The sequence below is a fragment of the Agrilus planipennis genome, unplaced genomic scaffold (assembly GCF_000699045.2).
Source record: "Agrilus planipennis isolate EAB-ADULT unplaced genomic scaffold, Apla_2.0 scaffold318, whole genome shotgun sequence".
NCBI lineage: Eukaryota > Metazoa > Arthropoda > Insecta > Coleoptera > Buprestidae > Agrilus > Agrilus planipennis.
This window is the reverse complement of record NW_020439042.1, coordinates 177,703-194,705: the sequence shown is the minus strand read 5'-3', so window position 1 is coordinate 194,705 and position 17,003 is coordinate 177,703. Positions and strand designations below refer to the sequence as shown.

The following is a 17,003-nucleotide window of genomic DNA, read 5'->3' as shown; positions in this document are numbered from 1 at the left end:
CCTCAGTTATTTTTAATTTGATGAAGTCGAAGTAGAAAATACATTCAAAAACAAACCAAATAATATACATGTAGAGCATTGGTGTGTAAAGCCAAAGGTCCCGGGTTCGATTCCCGGCGGGGGTGTGACAACAGCAACAATTTTTCCCTCATTAATTTGAGGCAGTTTGTAGTGGGTAAATTAAAAATCGAAAAAATGATTTCAAATTAATATTGCAAGGTAACATTAATGTTAGTTTAATCAAAATTCTTCAACATTACGGAAATATTTCAATTATAATTTCAGAACCACAATGCATCACATTTCAAGGGCAATAGAAAATTTAGACAAGGGAAAAGACCATAGCCACCCTTCAGTGTTACAAAAGGTTCTTTTGGAAAATGACCCCAAAACTGCTACTGTTTTGGCTTTAGACATGTTTTTAGTCGGCATTGATACCGTAAGTCACATTAGTAATACTGTTACTGATTCGAATAGGTAATGATTTTTACGAATGAAATAAAATTTCAATTTAACTGAAAAACAAAGCATTTTTGATAAGAATAATATGAGTTGCCGGTCAGTTATCTAATGGAAACTATCAGGCGTGGATGTCGGTTTCGATCTTATTAGGTCTCATCAGCACGTTAAAGGTAAATCAAAAAAGCTCCAGGTTGATAAAATATCTAGTTATCACAATATCTCACAATCTACTGATAATTACATTATAAATAATTTTTATTAAAGTTAAATTTAGATCTTCTTACTGATGACGAGTTAGGTTTACTTTAATTTTTGAGATATCCTGTAGAGGTACCATATCGATTTTCAAATTTTAAAAAAGCAGAAAGCGCATTGTATTAATTACCGTGTCTTTTTCAGACTTCGAATGCCTTAGCTTCGATTCTTTACCAACTTGCTATCCATCCAGATAAGCAAGAAATCCTACACGAGGAAATATTACGTTTACTGCCCAGTGGAAATACCACAACGTTCACAAATGCGAAGCTAGAACAGATGACCTACTTGAAAGCGTGCATTAAGGAAACTATGAGGTAAATGCACTTATTACATTGTTGTTACTATCGTATGTACAGTGCACATACGTACGTTGCAATAATGTTATCCTTGACGACGTGAAATAATAGCAATCATTATCCTTAATTGCACCGGCAGTTGCGGTTGTAAATGAGAATTTCTCATGCAAAAAAAAGGAACACGTGGACAGCGGATGCTATAATTCGTATACTGATAGTGAATGTGTAAACTTTCTGAAATAATACGATTAAAGTGATATACGAAGTATCTAAAAAACCCTTCAATAGAATAAAATCAGAACTCTGTTAAAAAAGATTTAATGAGTTTCTGTTAAAGTGACTCTTTTTGGATATATCCACTAGGGGTCACATGCGGCGTGTGACGTGACGCGTGACGTTACAGTTTTCGGTTTTATACCCTAATAAACTTTCTTTCTACTGTCGATAACGAAGATTCATTTCAAAAATGTTAGGTGATAAGAATATTAATTTAAAAAACTATAGTCAAGAGTAAAAAAAACGAGAATTAAGAAAACAACAAACTGGTAAAGGCTTTTGCGACCAGTGAACTGATGTTGTCTAAAGGTCGTAGTCAGTTGGAGTTGTCTCTTAACGTTTTGCTAGCACTAGTGGCGAACCTCTTTAGAGGTCCCTCCATCTTCAGTGCTGGTTGACATCCTGGAGGATTTCATTTGTGACTATTCGGCCTTTCAAAATATTGCCCAACAAAATTACCAAAATATATTTTCAAATTTAATCATAAATCATTATTTTTTCGTTTTAAAGGTTTGACCTTTTGGTCAGTGAAATTAAAGGGGCATAAAACAAAAGCAATTTTCATGAAATTGTTGTTTTTGAATCGGAATCTAATGAGGGTTGTAACTTGTAAGATTTGTTATTATTGCATTACGAATCCGACACCAACGTTTCGCTTTTAATTGTATACATGTATACCTTGAAAATACTTCACGATTAGAGACGAAACCTTAGTGTTGGTTTTGTAATGCAATAATAAAAAAAACCGCACCCTTATTAATCTCTGGTTCTATACATTCGAAATTGAAAAGGAAGGTAATATAATAATACTCAAACGATTAAAATTATATTTAAGGATGTACCCCGTCGTAATTGGTAATGGAAGATGTACAAGTAAAGATTGCGTAATAGGGGGATATCAAATACCAAAAGGGGTGAGTTAACTTTCAAGGGAAATAATTTTCTTTTGTTTAAACCTTGAAGTACGTAATAAGTAAAAGAAATTGATTTATTTGTCTACAATACATCATGTGATTTTTTGTTTAGGTTCAAGTAGTTTTTCAGCACTACGTTGTTAGTAATTTAGATGATTATTTTCCAAAAAGCAGCGAATTTCTTCCAGAAAGGTGGCTAAAATCCAACAAGGATAAATCAGCTAGTGAAAATCATCATCCTTTTGCTTCATTACCCTTTGGTTATGGGAGAAGGATGTGTCTTGGCAGAAGATTTGCTGAGCTAGAACTGCAAGTAGCAGTTGCAAAGGTAACAAACAAATAAAAAATATAAATTTTTAATTGAGCGAATGATGATGATGCTGATTGCTTTATTTAAATAAATTATTCATTTTTAAAGGCAAATATTTTTGAATTACCATGTTTTTAATTGGTAATTTTCAGATAATACAGGCTTTCCACATCGAATACAATTACGAGAAACTAGATTACCATATCCATCCCATGTATACGCCAAATGGTCCCCTTAAACTTAAATTTGTGGATCGATAGAGAAATATAAAATACAGTATTAAATTTTGTAAAGATTTATTTATATACTATTGTTCAAAAACAGCGGCTTTCAACAAAAATTACAAATGGTATTTATTCAATATGTTGTGGTAACATATTCATTATGTTAATTTTAATAAAATCACAGAGATTTTATTTTCACATTGTGTAACTTTTTTTTTATAAAGGACTTTATTGAATGAGTTTTCTTTAATTACTTATGCAATGAAACCTCTACCATGATTGAGTTTCCATTAATTATAACCATTTCGAGTCTACGCGTGTTATGTAATCTGAAAATAAATAAACTTAGTTCATAAGGAATGGTATCAATATCCCTTTCTACTAATTTTTTAATCAGGTAATCCAATTTCGTGCGCTCGGAGATCTGCCTTTAGCGTTGTTGTAATATTTGTACATGTTTTCTACAGTAGCAACTTTGAATAATTATTAGTAAATTTATTATTAGCAACAAATTGGAAATCAGTTTTAATCTTATGAAGATTACGTTAAAGTGAAAGAACTTTTAGGTAGACTAACACAACAACTGAGTTTTTGGACAAGACGGGTCTAGATGAAGATATGTTTTCAGTGCTTTCTATACAGGTAAGGCAAAATGTTAACGGAACATAGAAAATACACATTTCTTTATCGGCATTTGTTCCTTTTGTGGTTAACGTGTGGAATCTGTTTTTTCAACCACATACATCTGAAGATACTACTTGCTTCTTTGAGTACCCTTTACTACCGGAATTTCAAAAATACTTTGAACAAAGTGTATCTCTGAACTTTTCAAACGTTTGGATTGCTTATTTAGTTATATGAAAAGACAATTGAAGGTATTTGTACAAATTTACCTACATCACGTCTATTGTTAGGGATCTGTACGTCCGAACGAAAAACGGAATCCTTGTAGGATCATTTGTGTGACTGTCTATCTGTCTGTCACAGTCAATTTGCTCCGAATCTATTGGACCAATTAAGTTGAAACTTAATACACATATACATGTATATGAATTTCTTTGACCCAAACACTAACGCACAAAAGTAAATAAATAAATTTTGAACATGGGGGTCAATTTTCGGAACGGGGATCAATAGGAAATTAAAAAAAAAGTTTTTCAAACTGTACCGTGTAACATATCAAACGAAAGGGTTGTTGTATAAGGGTCTTAAATATATTTTTTTATAATTTTAAAATAAAAAGTTATTTAAGAAAATAGATGAAAATTGAACATTCCGCACCCAGTTATCTTCGAAACTACTGAATCTAATTTTTTTTTAGAAAAAATACAGAAAATAGTTTACTTATAGATTACAAAAAAATTAATAAAAGTTTATGGTCCGAACATAATGTGGTAAATCTTTCAATAAAACAATATTGTGCGTACAGATTTACATTTGCAGTTTTAAAGTATAGGAGGACTTGAGTTTTTTTCAACTACAATGTTAAGTTAGTTCTCGGGTTCGGGTTCCGTACGTTCGAATAAAAAACGGAACCCTTATGGGATCACTCGTGTGTCTGTCTGTCCATGTCTTATATAAAGGATGATGTCATCATTTAATAATAGCACGTAATAGTACCTATATCCGTTTGTTCCATTCTCAATTTGCAACTAGTATAGATTCTAGTGTCCGACCGAAACTGGTTTTTACGACCGAAACCGAATTTCGGCAACGGTCTCAATTTCAGCCGAAACCGAAACCGAAACCGAAACTTTCTTATAAGGATCATGTTTTGAGAGAAAAATAAAGAAAACGTTATTATAATCAGTCAGTTTTACTTTTTTATCTTTAAATCACATAGCTCTGCAGTCTTTGACATTTTCACTTATTAATAAATAATCAAATCAAAATCAACATAACAACCCCTCATTTAAGGAAATACTTTAATTGCGCCTTAAAAATACTTAAAATAGGTGAGATGTTTATTTGAGTAAGTACAGTAGACTAGACTCATTTTTCTTTTGAAGACTATTCATGCTTTTTTTTATATAATATTAAACATAAAATTACTTTTGTTATTGTTACCTAATATCACAATAGGTATAGTAACTTAATATTTAAGTAATAAACGCAGTTTCGGTTTCGGTCGTAGTTTCGGCAGGTTTGCCGCCGAAACCGAAACTCGTATTTTTGCCGAAACTCGACCGAAACCGAAACCGAACTTTCGGTCGGACACTAACAGATTCTAACAATTATGTTTAATTAATAATTTGCACTTAATATTGTTGTTTATGAGACAGGTTTTTAAGAAATTAGGTAGTCATTTACATAAATAAAAATGTATTTATTAACGTAGTAGTATGTACATAATAATATACAGTTAGAATAAGTCTTTCTTTACATTACAATTAGTTAAACTGTGTATTGTAGATAATTATGATTCATTTCTTTTGGTAACTTTTAACTTGAGTTCACCATCGGGAGCGTACATAAATGTCACTTTGTAATCCAGTGGGGGATGATGATATTCTAGTTTGTATGATCTAATTAACTAAAACAACAAAAAATATATTTGCAGATGAAATATATATACAGGGTGGGTTATGATTTATGGAAACTTGAAGGAATCAGACTTTTTATTATAAATGTATTGTTAATAATTTCGAAGAGAATAAATAAAGTTTGCCCCGATATTACGATTTCGAAGGTGATTTATCATTTTACTGCATTAACACGTTTAGAAGAAACTTTCGATGCTTGTTACCTTGGCTAATAGTATTTGAATTTCTAAATCTGCAAATCTTCTCCCCAAACACATCCTTGCTCCATGACCGTACGGCAACGAGGCAAATGGATGTAATTTATTACTGTGACTATGCGTTTTCATCCACCTTTCCGGTTTAAATGTTTCAGGATCACTTACGTATTCCTCCATGCTTCCGGTTATCAGAGTGGGAAAAACCACTTGAACCTATATTACGAAAGTAAAAAAAAAATAAACAACTTTTAACTAAGATTCTTTAATTGTTCTAATAATGTCACACATATTGTTAGTAATTATTACTTTAATAATGTATAAATAAACATATTTTCTTTTGATTTTCATATTTATTCAATTATGCATAACAAATACCTATTTTTTTATAATACGTATTGTATAAACAGTAGAATATTAATAATAGTTAAAGACCATTCTTTATTATTTATAAACTTTTAGAATTCCGAATCTTTTAATGTTATTGTGTAAATAAGTTAACAAAACACTTGAAAAAGCTTAAAATTTTATAGTTTGACGTTTTACACTAGGAGAATTAATTTAAATATCGAAGTTTAATTAATATTTTAATTTCAAAACAAAACTTACCCCTTTGGGAATTTTGTAGCCTAAAATAACAGTATCCTTTTGTAATGTCCTTCCATTACCAATTACTGTAGAATACATTCTTAAAAAAATAAAAAATTGGAGAAATTTAAAACACTTTACCTTTCAGTATTTACAATTCTTATTATTACGTATTAAGTATTTGAAATTCAAAACTGGGCTACTGCATTTTCTTCATTAATTTTTAGGATTTTCGTCCTTCATCAAAATACGATTGGTACCTATTACCTAAACATACGAATTTTGAAACCATAAAAAAACCTTTAATCTTATTTATGTGTAGTATCAGAAAAAACTTTTGAATTTGTACTAACTTTCTGGATGTTCCTAAGCTATCAAAATTTTAAGCTGTTGGCTACTACTTATTACATGTTAAGCCGAAAAATCAAAATTGCAAACGTGTCATACAATTTTTACCAAATTCTATAATTTATCTAAATACAACGCAATATACTATAGTGCCTATAGATGTTGTTTAAGCCTAGTTCACATAGACCTTTTACTTTGACCTATGTAGATTGTCTTAAAGTTACTGCATTGATTTCTGATAAATGCTGTGACTACTTAGCAAGTCGAGCTTTTGTTTAAATGCGATTTAAGGTTACATTTGTTCATTGAAACTATTTGAACATTATTTAGTCAACAACTATGCAGAATTATCAGCTTCTGCGAATTTTCGTGACCAATTATAATGAGTTGTTTATTTAGTTATTATCATGGAACTTAAGGTATCTTATTAGGTTGTATGAGGAACTAGAACAATGGGGCTCATTCTTGGCATATGCAAAAAAGTTAACTACGTCCCTGAACTTCTAACTCCCCACATGTTGCTTATAATTCTTTTTTCTATGTTCTTATTTGTATTAACAGTTTTAGTCTTTTAGAAAATGGCATACTATTGTCGATATTATGTTGAAGTGTATTGGAGTCTGTTCTTTTCTATTTCTTGAGCAAGAGTCGAAAATTTTAAAAATCAATAATTACTGTTCTCATTTAACGTTATTTTATTTATGGGCTTATTAACTGTTGTTAACCTATTAATAATTTGTTAAACTGTTGTTCATTTATCAATTTATTACGAGTGACTATTATAATAATTTAATTGCTCAGTGTGTGTTATTAACCTACCTGAAGACTTCTTTCACGAATGCTCTGAGAAAAACCATCCGATCCAACAGTTTCACTGTAAGCGGTGTATTGGGGTCAGACAGTACATTTTTCAGTTCTTGATATATTTTTTCTTGCTGATCCGGTCTTGTAGCCAGTTGGTATAGAATTGAACATACAGCCATTGAAATCTAGACCAGATGAGTATTTTATTGTGAAATGTGATAATAAGCAAACAATTCTTGCTTGTTCTCATTTACTCCATCCTTTTGCAACTGGTAACTGTGTGATATGTACATAAATTTTCATTTTTGTTTTTAACGCGCTTGGTGTTTAAACTGTTACAAAACTATACATTAATACGTATACAAGTATTTTTTTTATAGTAATCTATTCAAAACTGTTCAGCTAAAAATATTTCTTAACAAAATTCTGTGTTTCGCTTTATTGAGATATCAAACTGTTTATAAAAAATTAAAAATGTAATTGGGGGATGGTATTAAGCAATCGAGTAATTAAGCCAATAGGGGTTGTAAGGTTCATTGTTTTTATAAAACCACAGTGACGTTTTGCCCCAACATACGAGTGTAGATTTCTTAGTTAATTAAAAATTGTCCATATAAGAAATCTACCTTGAAGAAGCCCCGTATGTTGACGCGAAACGGTGTGGTTTCATAAAAATCAATAAATCTTACAACCCTTATTAATTTATGTCGATTACTTAGTTATTAGGGGGAGGATATGGAAACTAGAATTCAGGGAACTATTCACGGAACCACCCTCTAATAATTTTTGCGTTAGAGTGATTCTTCTTTTTTAAACGTTCAAAAATGTGTTAGGGTTTAATAAGTTAGTTTATCTCTTAAAGTCAAAACATTAAAATACTTACGGTATCAATTCCTACTAAAATTAAATCCAAAGCTAAAATGGTTGCTGTTTTAGTGTCAGGTTCTTTTGCAAGGATCCTTTCAACCAGTGACAAATCCTTTTCATTTTTTACCGTTTTCATTTTTAATCTCTCTAGCGCTGCGTTAATATATTTCGAACAAATTCTAAAAATAGTACACGTGTGCTACTCAGAATTTAAATTAATTAAAAAACAATAAAAATAACGGTGAATGTTGAACAGACATTAAATAATATTTATTTGTTATAATGTAATCAGGAATTATTTAAAAGGTTACTTGATTCTCGTTTAAGATACTGGATGAACCGGAGACTAGGTATTTAAATTTCATTTGTTTGTTAATAATTAAAACTAACAATAAAATGAAAATTTACTTACTCTACAAAGAAGTTCATGTTATTTACATATCTGGTCCAAAGAGGCGTTGGGAAGAATCTCCAGAATGGAAATTTTAATTCCAGAATTGCTACATTTCTTAAGGCATACTTTGCAGCATCGATAATTTTTTGGGGTTCGGAATCCGGCGGTAGATTTGGATCTAAACAACCTAATCGAACGTCTAGTGCTACTTTTCCTATACCTAAAGGATGTAAATAATAATTTACTAATGGATTAACTAGACGAGACACCCTGGATATGAATTTTATCACTTTTGAATAAAGCATGTTATATATAACGGAAATATCATTGTAATTACCTAATTATGATATAATTAATAGTTCTTAACTGGACGACTTGGAATTTTATTATCCTCAAAAACTGATGATCTCTAAATTTTAATTCCATTTTAAATAAAATTTCTGTTAAGAACGTTTTTGCAAATTTCATAATGCAATAGAGCATAGAGCTTCTATTTCTGTATTTTTTCAGCAAAACGACTTCTGTTTGCTTTCATTAAGACATACAAATCTAATACATTATATGCCCTTGAAGCAATTCTATCAAAAATATAAATACAAAAGGCAAATGCTTATTTTTATATTATATCTCAGATAATAAGTCAGGATGGAAGGAGGAGTAGGGATATAAAGCAGAGGATAGCGCAGGGTCGTGTCAACTTTAATAAAAAGAAGTCACTTCTATGCTCGCGAACGGTTAATTTAGAAATTCGAAAAAGGTTGTTACAGGTGTATGTTTGGAGCACGGCGTTGTACGGGTGCGAAACATGGACAGTGAGCGCGGCAGAAGAGAAAAGGTTAGAAGCGTTCGAAATGTATTATAGGCGGATGATGAGGATATCGTAGGTAGAAATGGTTAGAAATGAAGAGGTATTGGAATGAATAGGAGAACAGAGGACTCTATGGAAGTCAATAAAAAATAGGCGAGATAGGTTGGTAGGACACCTTCTCAGGCATGAAGGTCTAGTCAGAGACATATTAGAGGCAGAAACAGGAGTTAGGTGGGGTAGAGGTAGACCTAGATTAGATTGCTGTTCGCAAATGGTTAAGGATGTGGGCTGTTTTAGGGAAATGCGAAGTTTAGCTGAGGATAGGAAAGAGTGGAGGTACGTGTCCAACCAGTCTTAGGATTGATGACCTTATGATGATGATGATACCTCAGAAGACATTTTTGAATAATAGTTGTCAAACCGTTTTTTTTATTCTCAAAATATGATCAACATCAGTCAAATGAACGAATGCCGCAGGAGATCGATATCGAAGGCGTCTATGATGCTCTAGCATCTCAGGAGTCGTGGGTCATACTAGACTGGAGAAATCTCGAATATTTAGGAGATTCCAAAAATTTTTATGATACCGATTGAAATATTTGAGAGGAATCTCAGCCATTTGAGAACATTCTATCAGAAGACAACCCTAGAAATATTCTAGTACATTTTCACTTTATCTAAAGCTTTGTTTGGTGGCCGATCGTCGACTCGTAAACCTACACACCCATCAAACATGATAAATCTTGAACATTTTGGTCGAAATATATTTAAAATTGAGCAATGTAGTCTCTGACACCATTACCATCATTCGTACATAATGATCTTCGAATATTCCAGAATGTTCTCGATTCTTCCGGACCAATTCACTTTGGAACATTCTATCTGAGAAAATAGGAAGAACGATTTTACGTTTATTTTTTATCTGATTACTGATTTGTTTCCAACGTTCAGTAGTGACTAAAAATTAGTTCAGTTGTTCTTCAAGTGACAAAGGGCGAGTAAATGTTGGAAAGGTAGATGAAAAGTTGTGAAATTGTAAAATTTTGTGATATCTTGTGGAACTAATAAGTAGTATCTACCGTCTACAGCATATTACATATTTTCCTGTTTATCATTAGATAATTCCACTGTTGTTAATTATCAATTTTATTACCGAAGCTTCTTCTAGTACAGGTGCTACTATTTTCGAGTGAAAATACCAATCTGTTGCTTATTTCGAAATAAGGTTGATTACTAGCATCAGTATGAAGGAAGAATATCGGACGCGTTCAATTATTTATTCATTAGAAAGCTCTACATAACAACTACATAACGTTATAAAGATACCTATAGAACTTAAGTAAGGTGTATGTGTGAAAGTAAAATGCAATTGTTCATACGGCAGGTAGTGAATGGAATAAAGGTGAAAAACCTTCATTTTACTCAAAGTTGATGTACCTGCATATAAATACAAAAGAATGTTTGAGTGGTTTTTTGTTTTGTTAGGAATAATTTACTTTAATACGTACAATATAATAAATAATCAGCAAACTTTCTACAATGTGTTATTGTTAAACGTTAAATTAGTTCCGTCTGCTCTACTATTTAATTCAACTACACGGTAAACATTCTACATCCGTTAGTCCAAACGAAACTTTCGGCGAATTTGAAAGGGATCAAGTACTTATTTCCTTTCGTTGTATGGAGTATAAAAAACAAGAACAATTTTGCGAGTGAAATATTTAATGACTGACACTGAAACAAAATTGTGATGATGGGCTGAGTGAGTTCGACAATATTTTACTAAACGTCTTAAAGAAACTTTTTCTTTTACTAACCTTGTTCAAAACTACTCAAATGTGACTTACAACATTAGCGACTAATACATTTTAAAGCAGATAAATAATATTAATTATTATAAATCATCATAATCAAAAGTCTTCAGTCACTGGTTGGACATGTATGTCCACGGTTTTATGTCCTGAGACAATCTTTGCATTTTCCGAAAACCAATACACCATCCCTTTTTTTTTTTAAAAATTAATTTATCAATATTGCTGTGTAGATTCTGAGAGTTCTTAAAATGTTGATAAGCCATCGTATGAATGTAAATTATATAATTAAAGTTTCAGTAACTTACATTCTAAAGCCCACTTGTGAATTTCGTTATCAAAATCAGCTGGCATCTCTTCTCGTTCATCTCTCATTTCCATCATCCTGTAATATAAATTAATAACAAATTACACATCTTTATTTCCTGTAAGCGTTTGTGATTGAAAACGGTCGAAAAAATGTTTATTGCCTTTCCCATTATAAGGTTACAGAGCCAATTACGCCCCGCTCCCATTAATCTGCAACTTTTTATATGCAAATGCTAAATGAGAATATTTAAAAAGGTTTTTAAGAATTCTGACGTAAAGGGGTTGACATTTTCATTTTAGACTTTATATTTAGGGAAAGAGCGAATATAAAGATAGGAGACAAAAAATTAACAGAAGTGACTGATTTTAGGTAGGTATCTAGGAAGTCAGATAAGTCAGGACGGAAGGAGTGGTAGGGATTCAAAGCAGAGGATAGCGCAGGGAGAGTCGCCGTCAATAAAAAGAAGTCACATCTAAGCTCGCGTGCGGTTAATTAAGAAATTCTAAAAAGATTGTTAAAGATGTATGTTTGGAGCGCGGCGCTGTACGGGTGCGAAAGATAGACGGTGGGCGCGGCGGAAAAGAAAAGGTTAGACGCGTTCGAAATGTGGTGTTACAGGCGAATGATGAGGATACCGTGGATAGAGAAGGTTAGAGATGAAGAAATATTAGAAAGAATAGCAGAACAAAGGATTCAATAAGAAATGGGCGACTTAGATTGGTAGGACACCTTCTCAGGTATGAAGGTCTAGTCAGAGACATATTCGAGGCAGAAACAGGAGGAGTAGAGGTAGACCTAGATTAGATTACTGTTCGCAAATAGTTAAAGGATTTGGGACTGTTTTAGGGAATTGCGAAGATTAGCTCAGGATAGGAAAGGGTGGAGGTGCGTTTCCAACCAGTCTTAGGACTGACGACCTTATGATGATAATGATTGTGTTTTGAGTGGTTTGCCTAATTTTTAAAATTTAATCTACTTGTTTTCTAGAAATTCAGTTTCAATCTGAATCAACAACATTATTAATAATTCCCCCTTGGTAATGGATCACCATTGCAGAAGTGGTCTGATAAGAATGTCATCGTTAAGCTACAATACGAGGGTGGATTGATAAGTTTCCGGCCTAACCAAGAGATGACGCCACTAGGCCTACCTTGAGGTGACATTCTATAGTACCATCCTTGGATAGCTTGTAGCTATAGTTTCAGCCCGATCTCCTTGCTAGTGTAGGTTTGACAGCACGCTGAACAAGACGCCTCTGTGGTTTTCGTAAAAATGGAAAAGCAGGAAAATCGTGCTGTCATCAAATACTTTTATTTGAAGGGGTTAACGCCGAAGGAAATTAAAAAAGAGATGGACTCAACACTGGGGACATCCTCCCCGTCATATTCAACCGTTAAGCAGTGGGTTTCCGAGTTTAAAAAGGGTCGTGTGAGCACCTCTGATGGGCCTCGCTCAGGACGCCCCGTTGAGGTCACAACTCCAGATATGATCGAAAAAATTCATCAAATAGTGCTGGGAGACCGCAGATTGAAAGTGCGTGAGATAGCTGAGACCTGTAAGATGTCATATGAACGTGTGCAACATATTTTGCACCAACATTTGCATATGGAAAAGCTCTGTGCAAGATGGGTGCCGCGTTTGCTAACAGTCGACCAAAAATTGATTCGAAAAAACATTTCTACCGCAAATTTGTCATTGTATAAGCGTAATCCAAGCGAATTTTTGCGTCGATTCGTAACCGTTGACGAAACGTGGGTCCACCACTACACTCCTGAAACCAAAGAACAGTCTAAACAGTGGATTGGACCAGGGGAACCAACTCCAAAGAAGGCAAAAACAATTTTTTCGGCGAACAAGGTTATGGCTACTGTTTTTTGGGATGCAAGAGGTATTATATACATTGATTACCTTGCAAAGGGTAATACTATCACTGGTCAATACTACGCAGACTTATTGCAACGTTTGAGCCACGAGGTGAAAATTAAACGACCTCATCTGGCGAAGAAAAAAATCTTGTTTCATCACGATAACGCACCAGCGCACACGTCAATCGTTGCGACGGCTAAAATCAACGATCTAAAGTTTGAATTGATGCCGCACCCTCCTTACTCTCCAGACCTAGCCCCGAGTGACTATTTTCTGTTCCCTAATCTCAAAAAATGGCTTGGCGGTAAGAGATTTGCGGACAATGAAGAAGTAATCGAAGCTGTAAATGGTTATTTTGAGGAGCTTGACGAATCAGTCTATAGAGATGGCATTAATAGACTGGAACACCGCTATGAGAAATGTATCAGCCTTGGAGGAGATTATGTTGAGAAATAAAAAAAAAAAATTTTTAAAAACCTTGTTTTTCTTGGTCAGGCCGGAAACTTATCAATCCACCCTCGTATAAGTATATAATCTGTATCTATACACATTGGTAAAGCTGTTGAAATGTCCACGTAATATAGACATCAATTCAGCGCATATAAAGTTGATTTATGACCGCCTGCAAAAAAAGTCGAGATTTTAGGTCAGATGAAAGGAGTGACCCTGCTGTATAGGTATATTATATTTATACTGTGTCTTCGTATAAGGCCTCTGCCAAATTCTTGAAACGCTACAGTTAGTAGGAAATAGTAATAGTAATATAATAATAGTGGAGAATTTAATGTTTACTAGTTTTTGTTTTGTTAATCATCATCATCATAAGGTTGTCAGTCCTAAGACTGGTTCGACACGCACCTCCACTCCTTCATATCCAGAGTTAATCTTTGCATTTCCTTAAAACGAAAACATCCCACATACCCCTTAAATATTTGCGAACAGTAACTTAATCTAGGTCTACCTCCACTCCTCTTAACTCCTGTTTCTGCCTCTAATATGTCTCTGACTAGACCTTCATGCCTGAGAAGCTGTCCTACCAATCTATCTCGCCTATTTTTTATTGACTTCCATAATGTCCTCTGTTCTCCTATTCTTTCTAATATCTCTTCATTTCTAACCTTCTCTATCCACGGTATCCTCATTATTCGCCGGTAACACCACATTTTGAACGCTTCGAACATTTTCTTTTCCGCCGCGCCCACCGTCCATCTTTCCCACCCGTATAGCGCCGTGCTCCAAACATACACCGTTAACAATCTTTTTCGAATTTCTAAATTAATCGTTCGCGAACATAGAAACGACTTCTTTTTATTGAAGGCGACTGAACCCTGCTCTATCCTCTGCTTAATATGTGAATGTTTTTCCAATTGACGGCTGAAGAGGACCCTAGTTGGTCCTAGAACAGCCTGAGATAGAGGGGTTTTAATCGGTAGGTCCGAGGACTTCTTCCTCGGAAATCCGACACTACCTAGTCGTACGGACGGCTGGGTGTCTTTTGAAGATTTCCCCTCTTCCACGAAAACAAAAAAAAAATAAAGAAATTTTCAATTGATATTGTTAATTTATCGTCCTTCCTCTGACTTCCTCCTTTGATATTATGAAAATTGTAATCCATAATTACACTTCTTCTGATTCGACTGTTTTTTAATCGTTACCAACCGGCATTCACAAAAAAAATCAATTAATGATTGTGTGTACCTTTGAATGAAATAATTTGTTGTATCCTCGATTGGTTCGATATACTTCTTAACAGTATGAATTTGCAAAACTGGTTTCTGAACTTTGGTTCTGAAGTCTCTCCAAGGCTGTCCGTGCCTGCACAAGAGAAATTCACATTTAGTTGTGACATTGCCGCATCAACCTGCTCATTAGTGAACAATGTAGGTCAAGATTATTTTTTTCAAGGCCATGTCTTAAGATGAACCGCTACTTTTAAAAATAAATTCGCATTATGCAATGAAATAACATGTAAATGTCCGTCAACAATTAATAGAAGACCTTGACGTAACAAAAATCTCAATTCTTCATTTTTTGTCGTCGTGAGTGTTTGGATTGAGGTCTCAATTAAATTATTTTTATTTACTCGAAGGTTGCTTAAGATTATTATACGAATTAAAGCATTGTTATTACTTATTTTCAACTTTTTGTTTTTGTTTTTGTTTTCCTTTGTTTTTTGAGCTGATGCGGAATTTACGAAGTTGGCAATGCCGCCAACAATCTTTTTGGAAAGATTAGGCTGTAGATTGCTCTGATCATGGAGTCTACACTTCACGGCCTTCATTTTAACATAGAGATAATAATCAAAGTATTGTTATTACACAATGCTGCCAACATTTGTTTGGATAGATTAGACTGTAGTTGGTTCAGATTGTCTTGATCATGGATTCTATTGTGTACGGTTCTAATTTCAACATAGAGACAATAGAATTGAGTTGTCAAGCCCCATGCAGCCCTGTATGAGCCCATAACACACGAAATTAAAAAAAATAGTGATACCTTCGCCCCTGTCCTCATTGTTTTTATTTAATCGTGCTTCTGGACTCTTTATCTATAGTCTTCATGATGATGACTACAATTTGTGGAGCTCTTTGTTTCAGTAATAAAAATGCGCAAGAAATTAGTTACAAAAATAGAAACATATGTTTAAACTTTCAGAAATTTGCCCACGGTTAATTTACAGTGTGGTTGATTTTTGATTAGATATAATTTTATTTGGGCAATATAACGTAGGTACAACATGAATCACTGATGTTTCAAAGTAAATCCATGAACAAGTGGGCCAAGAGGAACTACCGCAAAAATAATTGGAAGCAATTTTACGTCGACCGCTTAAAATTGCTTAATTTTTAAAACAACAATTCCTTATGACCTAAAAAAATGTTACGCTGATTATCTTTAATGTATTGCATGTAATGGTGTTTTTTGAACATTTGTAATTTTAAAATTATGACAAACAAATGTAATTGTTTTATAATTTGAAATTTAGCACAGTAATACGTTGAACCTCATATTTTCCAGTTTTTCTACAATCTTTTTTATTTTTTAATGTAAGAGGATAAAGTAAAGAAAAAATTATTTTGACCTTGTTGTGACCGAAAAATGACATTTCTAAAAATATTTAGATAAGAAAGTATCACGTACACACCCACAACTCCAGGTAAGTCACCAAAAAACTCCTTTCTTACTTCACCCTTGTATTTAACCAAGCAAGGCATCGAAGGACGAAATGGAGTTGGTCCTTCCTGCCTGTAAACCCTTTCGATCTCGTCGGCGTCGTATACGAATAGTAAATCTGGCCTTCCCACAAGTCCACTTAATCTAACAATTTTTCCATACTCTTTGTAAAATAGGCCAGAAAGTTTGGCAACGTCAGATACATCATATTGACCAATTAATGGTAACAAACGCCACGTATTACCTAAAATTGGTATGGGTTTCGGGCCCGGTACGTCTGAGTAAGGTTTAGCCACTTGTAAAACCTCATCTTCACATGGGAAGAAGTTGTTTGAAGCAATGTTAGATGTGATAGCGGCATGAGATCGGTAACGATATTGAAACGGAAAGTATTTTTCGCATAATTTTGCCGATTTTATGGTAACACTAGCACGCATGTTGAATGTTAATTTGGTTTCATTAGTTTCTGCAAAAAAAAAACAGACAACCTTCTTATTTAAATTACTTTAAATAAATAATAAATATGTTACAGCTTTTAAAATTTTTTTTGAACACA

General features: G+C 33.4%; 2 protein-coding genes across 5 annotated transcripts in view; one reads left to right on the top strand and one right to left on the bottom strand.

The window, feature by feature from the left end:
* Nucleotides 1-2,953, top strand: part of LOC108742351 (probable cytochrome P450 301a1, mitochondrial) — a 16,788-nt gene extending 13,835 nt beyond the window's left edge. Inside the window, exons 6-10 of the mRNA XM_018477532.1 lie at nucleotides 236-439; nucleotides 862-1,034; nucleotides 2,128-2,206; nucleotides 2,319-2,534; nucleotides 2,669-2,953. Coding sequence (XP_018333034.1) covers nucleotides 236-439; nucleotides 862-1,034; nucleotides 2,128-2,206; nucleotides 2,319-2,534; nucleotides 2,669-2,776 — 780 coding nt within the window. The 3' untranslated portion in view covers nucleotides 2,777-2,953. The remainder of the gene's footprint in view (nucleotides 1-235; nucleotides 440-861; nucleotides 1,035-2,127; nucleotides 2,207-2,318; nucleotides 2,535-2,668) is intronic.
* A 2,104-nt stretch (nucleotides 2,954-5,057) lies between these two features.
* The window catches only part of LOC108742365 (probable cytochrome P450 301a1, mitochondrial), a 16,063-nt gene continuing 4,117 nt past the window's right edge, over nucleotides 5,058-17,003 (bottom strand). For all 4 annotated transcript variants that reach the window (XM_025976810.1, XM_025976809.1, XM_025976812.1 and 1 more), the window contains 9 exons: nucleotides 16,415-16,913; nucleotides 14,972-15,088; nucleotides 11,406-11,482; nucleotides 8,497-8,698; nucleotides 8,101-8,263; nucleotides 7,233-7,402; nucleotides 6,087-6,165; nucleotides 5,487-5,693; nucleotides 5,058-5,273 (listed from right to left, as the gene is read on the bottom strand). In XM_025976810.1, the coding sequence (XP_025832595.1) occupies nucleotides 5,157-5,273; nucleotides 5,487-5,693; nucleotides 6,087-6,165; nucleotides 7,233-7,402; nucleotides 8,101-8,263; nucleotides 8,497-8,698; nucleotides 11,406-11,482; nucleotides 14,972-15,088; nucleotides 16,415-16,913 (1,631 nt within the window). In that variant the 3' untranslated portion in view covers nucleotides 5,058-5,156. The remainder of the gene's footprint in view (nucleotides 5,274-5,486; nucleotides 5,694-6,086; nucleotides 6,166-7,232; nucleotides 7,403-8,100; nucleotides 8,264-8,496; nucleotides 8,699-11,405; nucleotides 11,483-14,971; nucleotides 15,089-16,414; nucleotides 16,914-17,003) is intronic.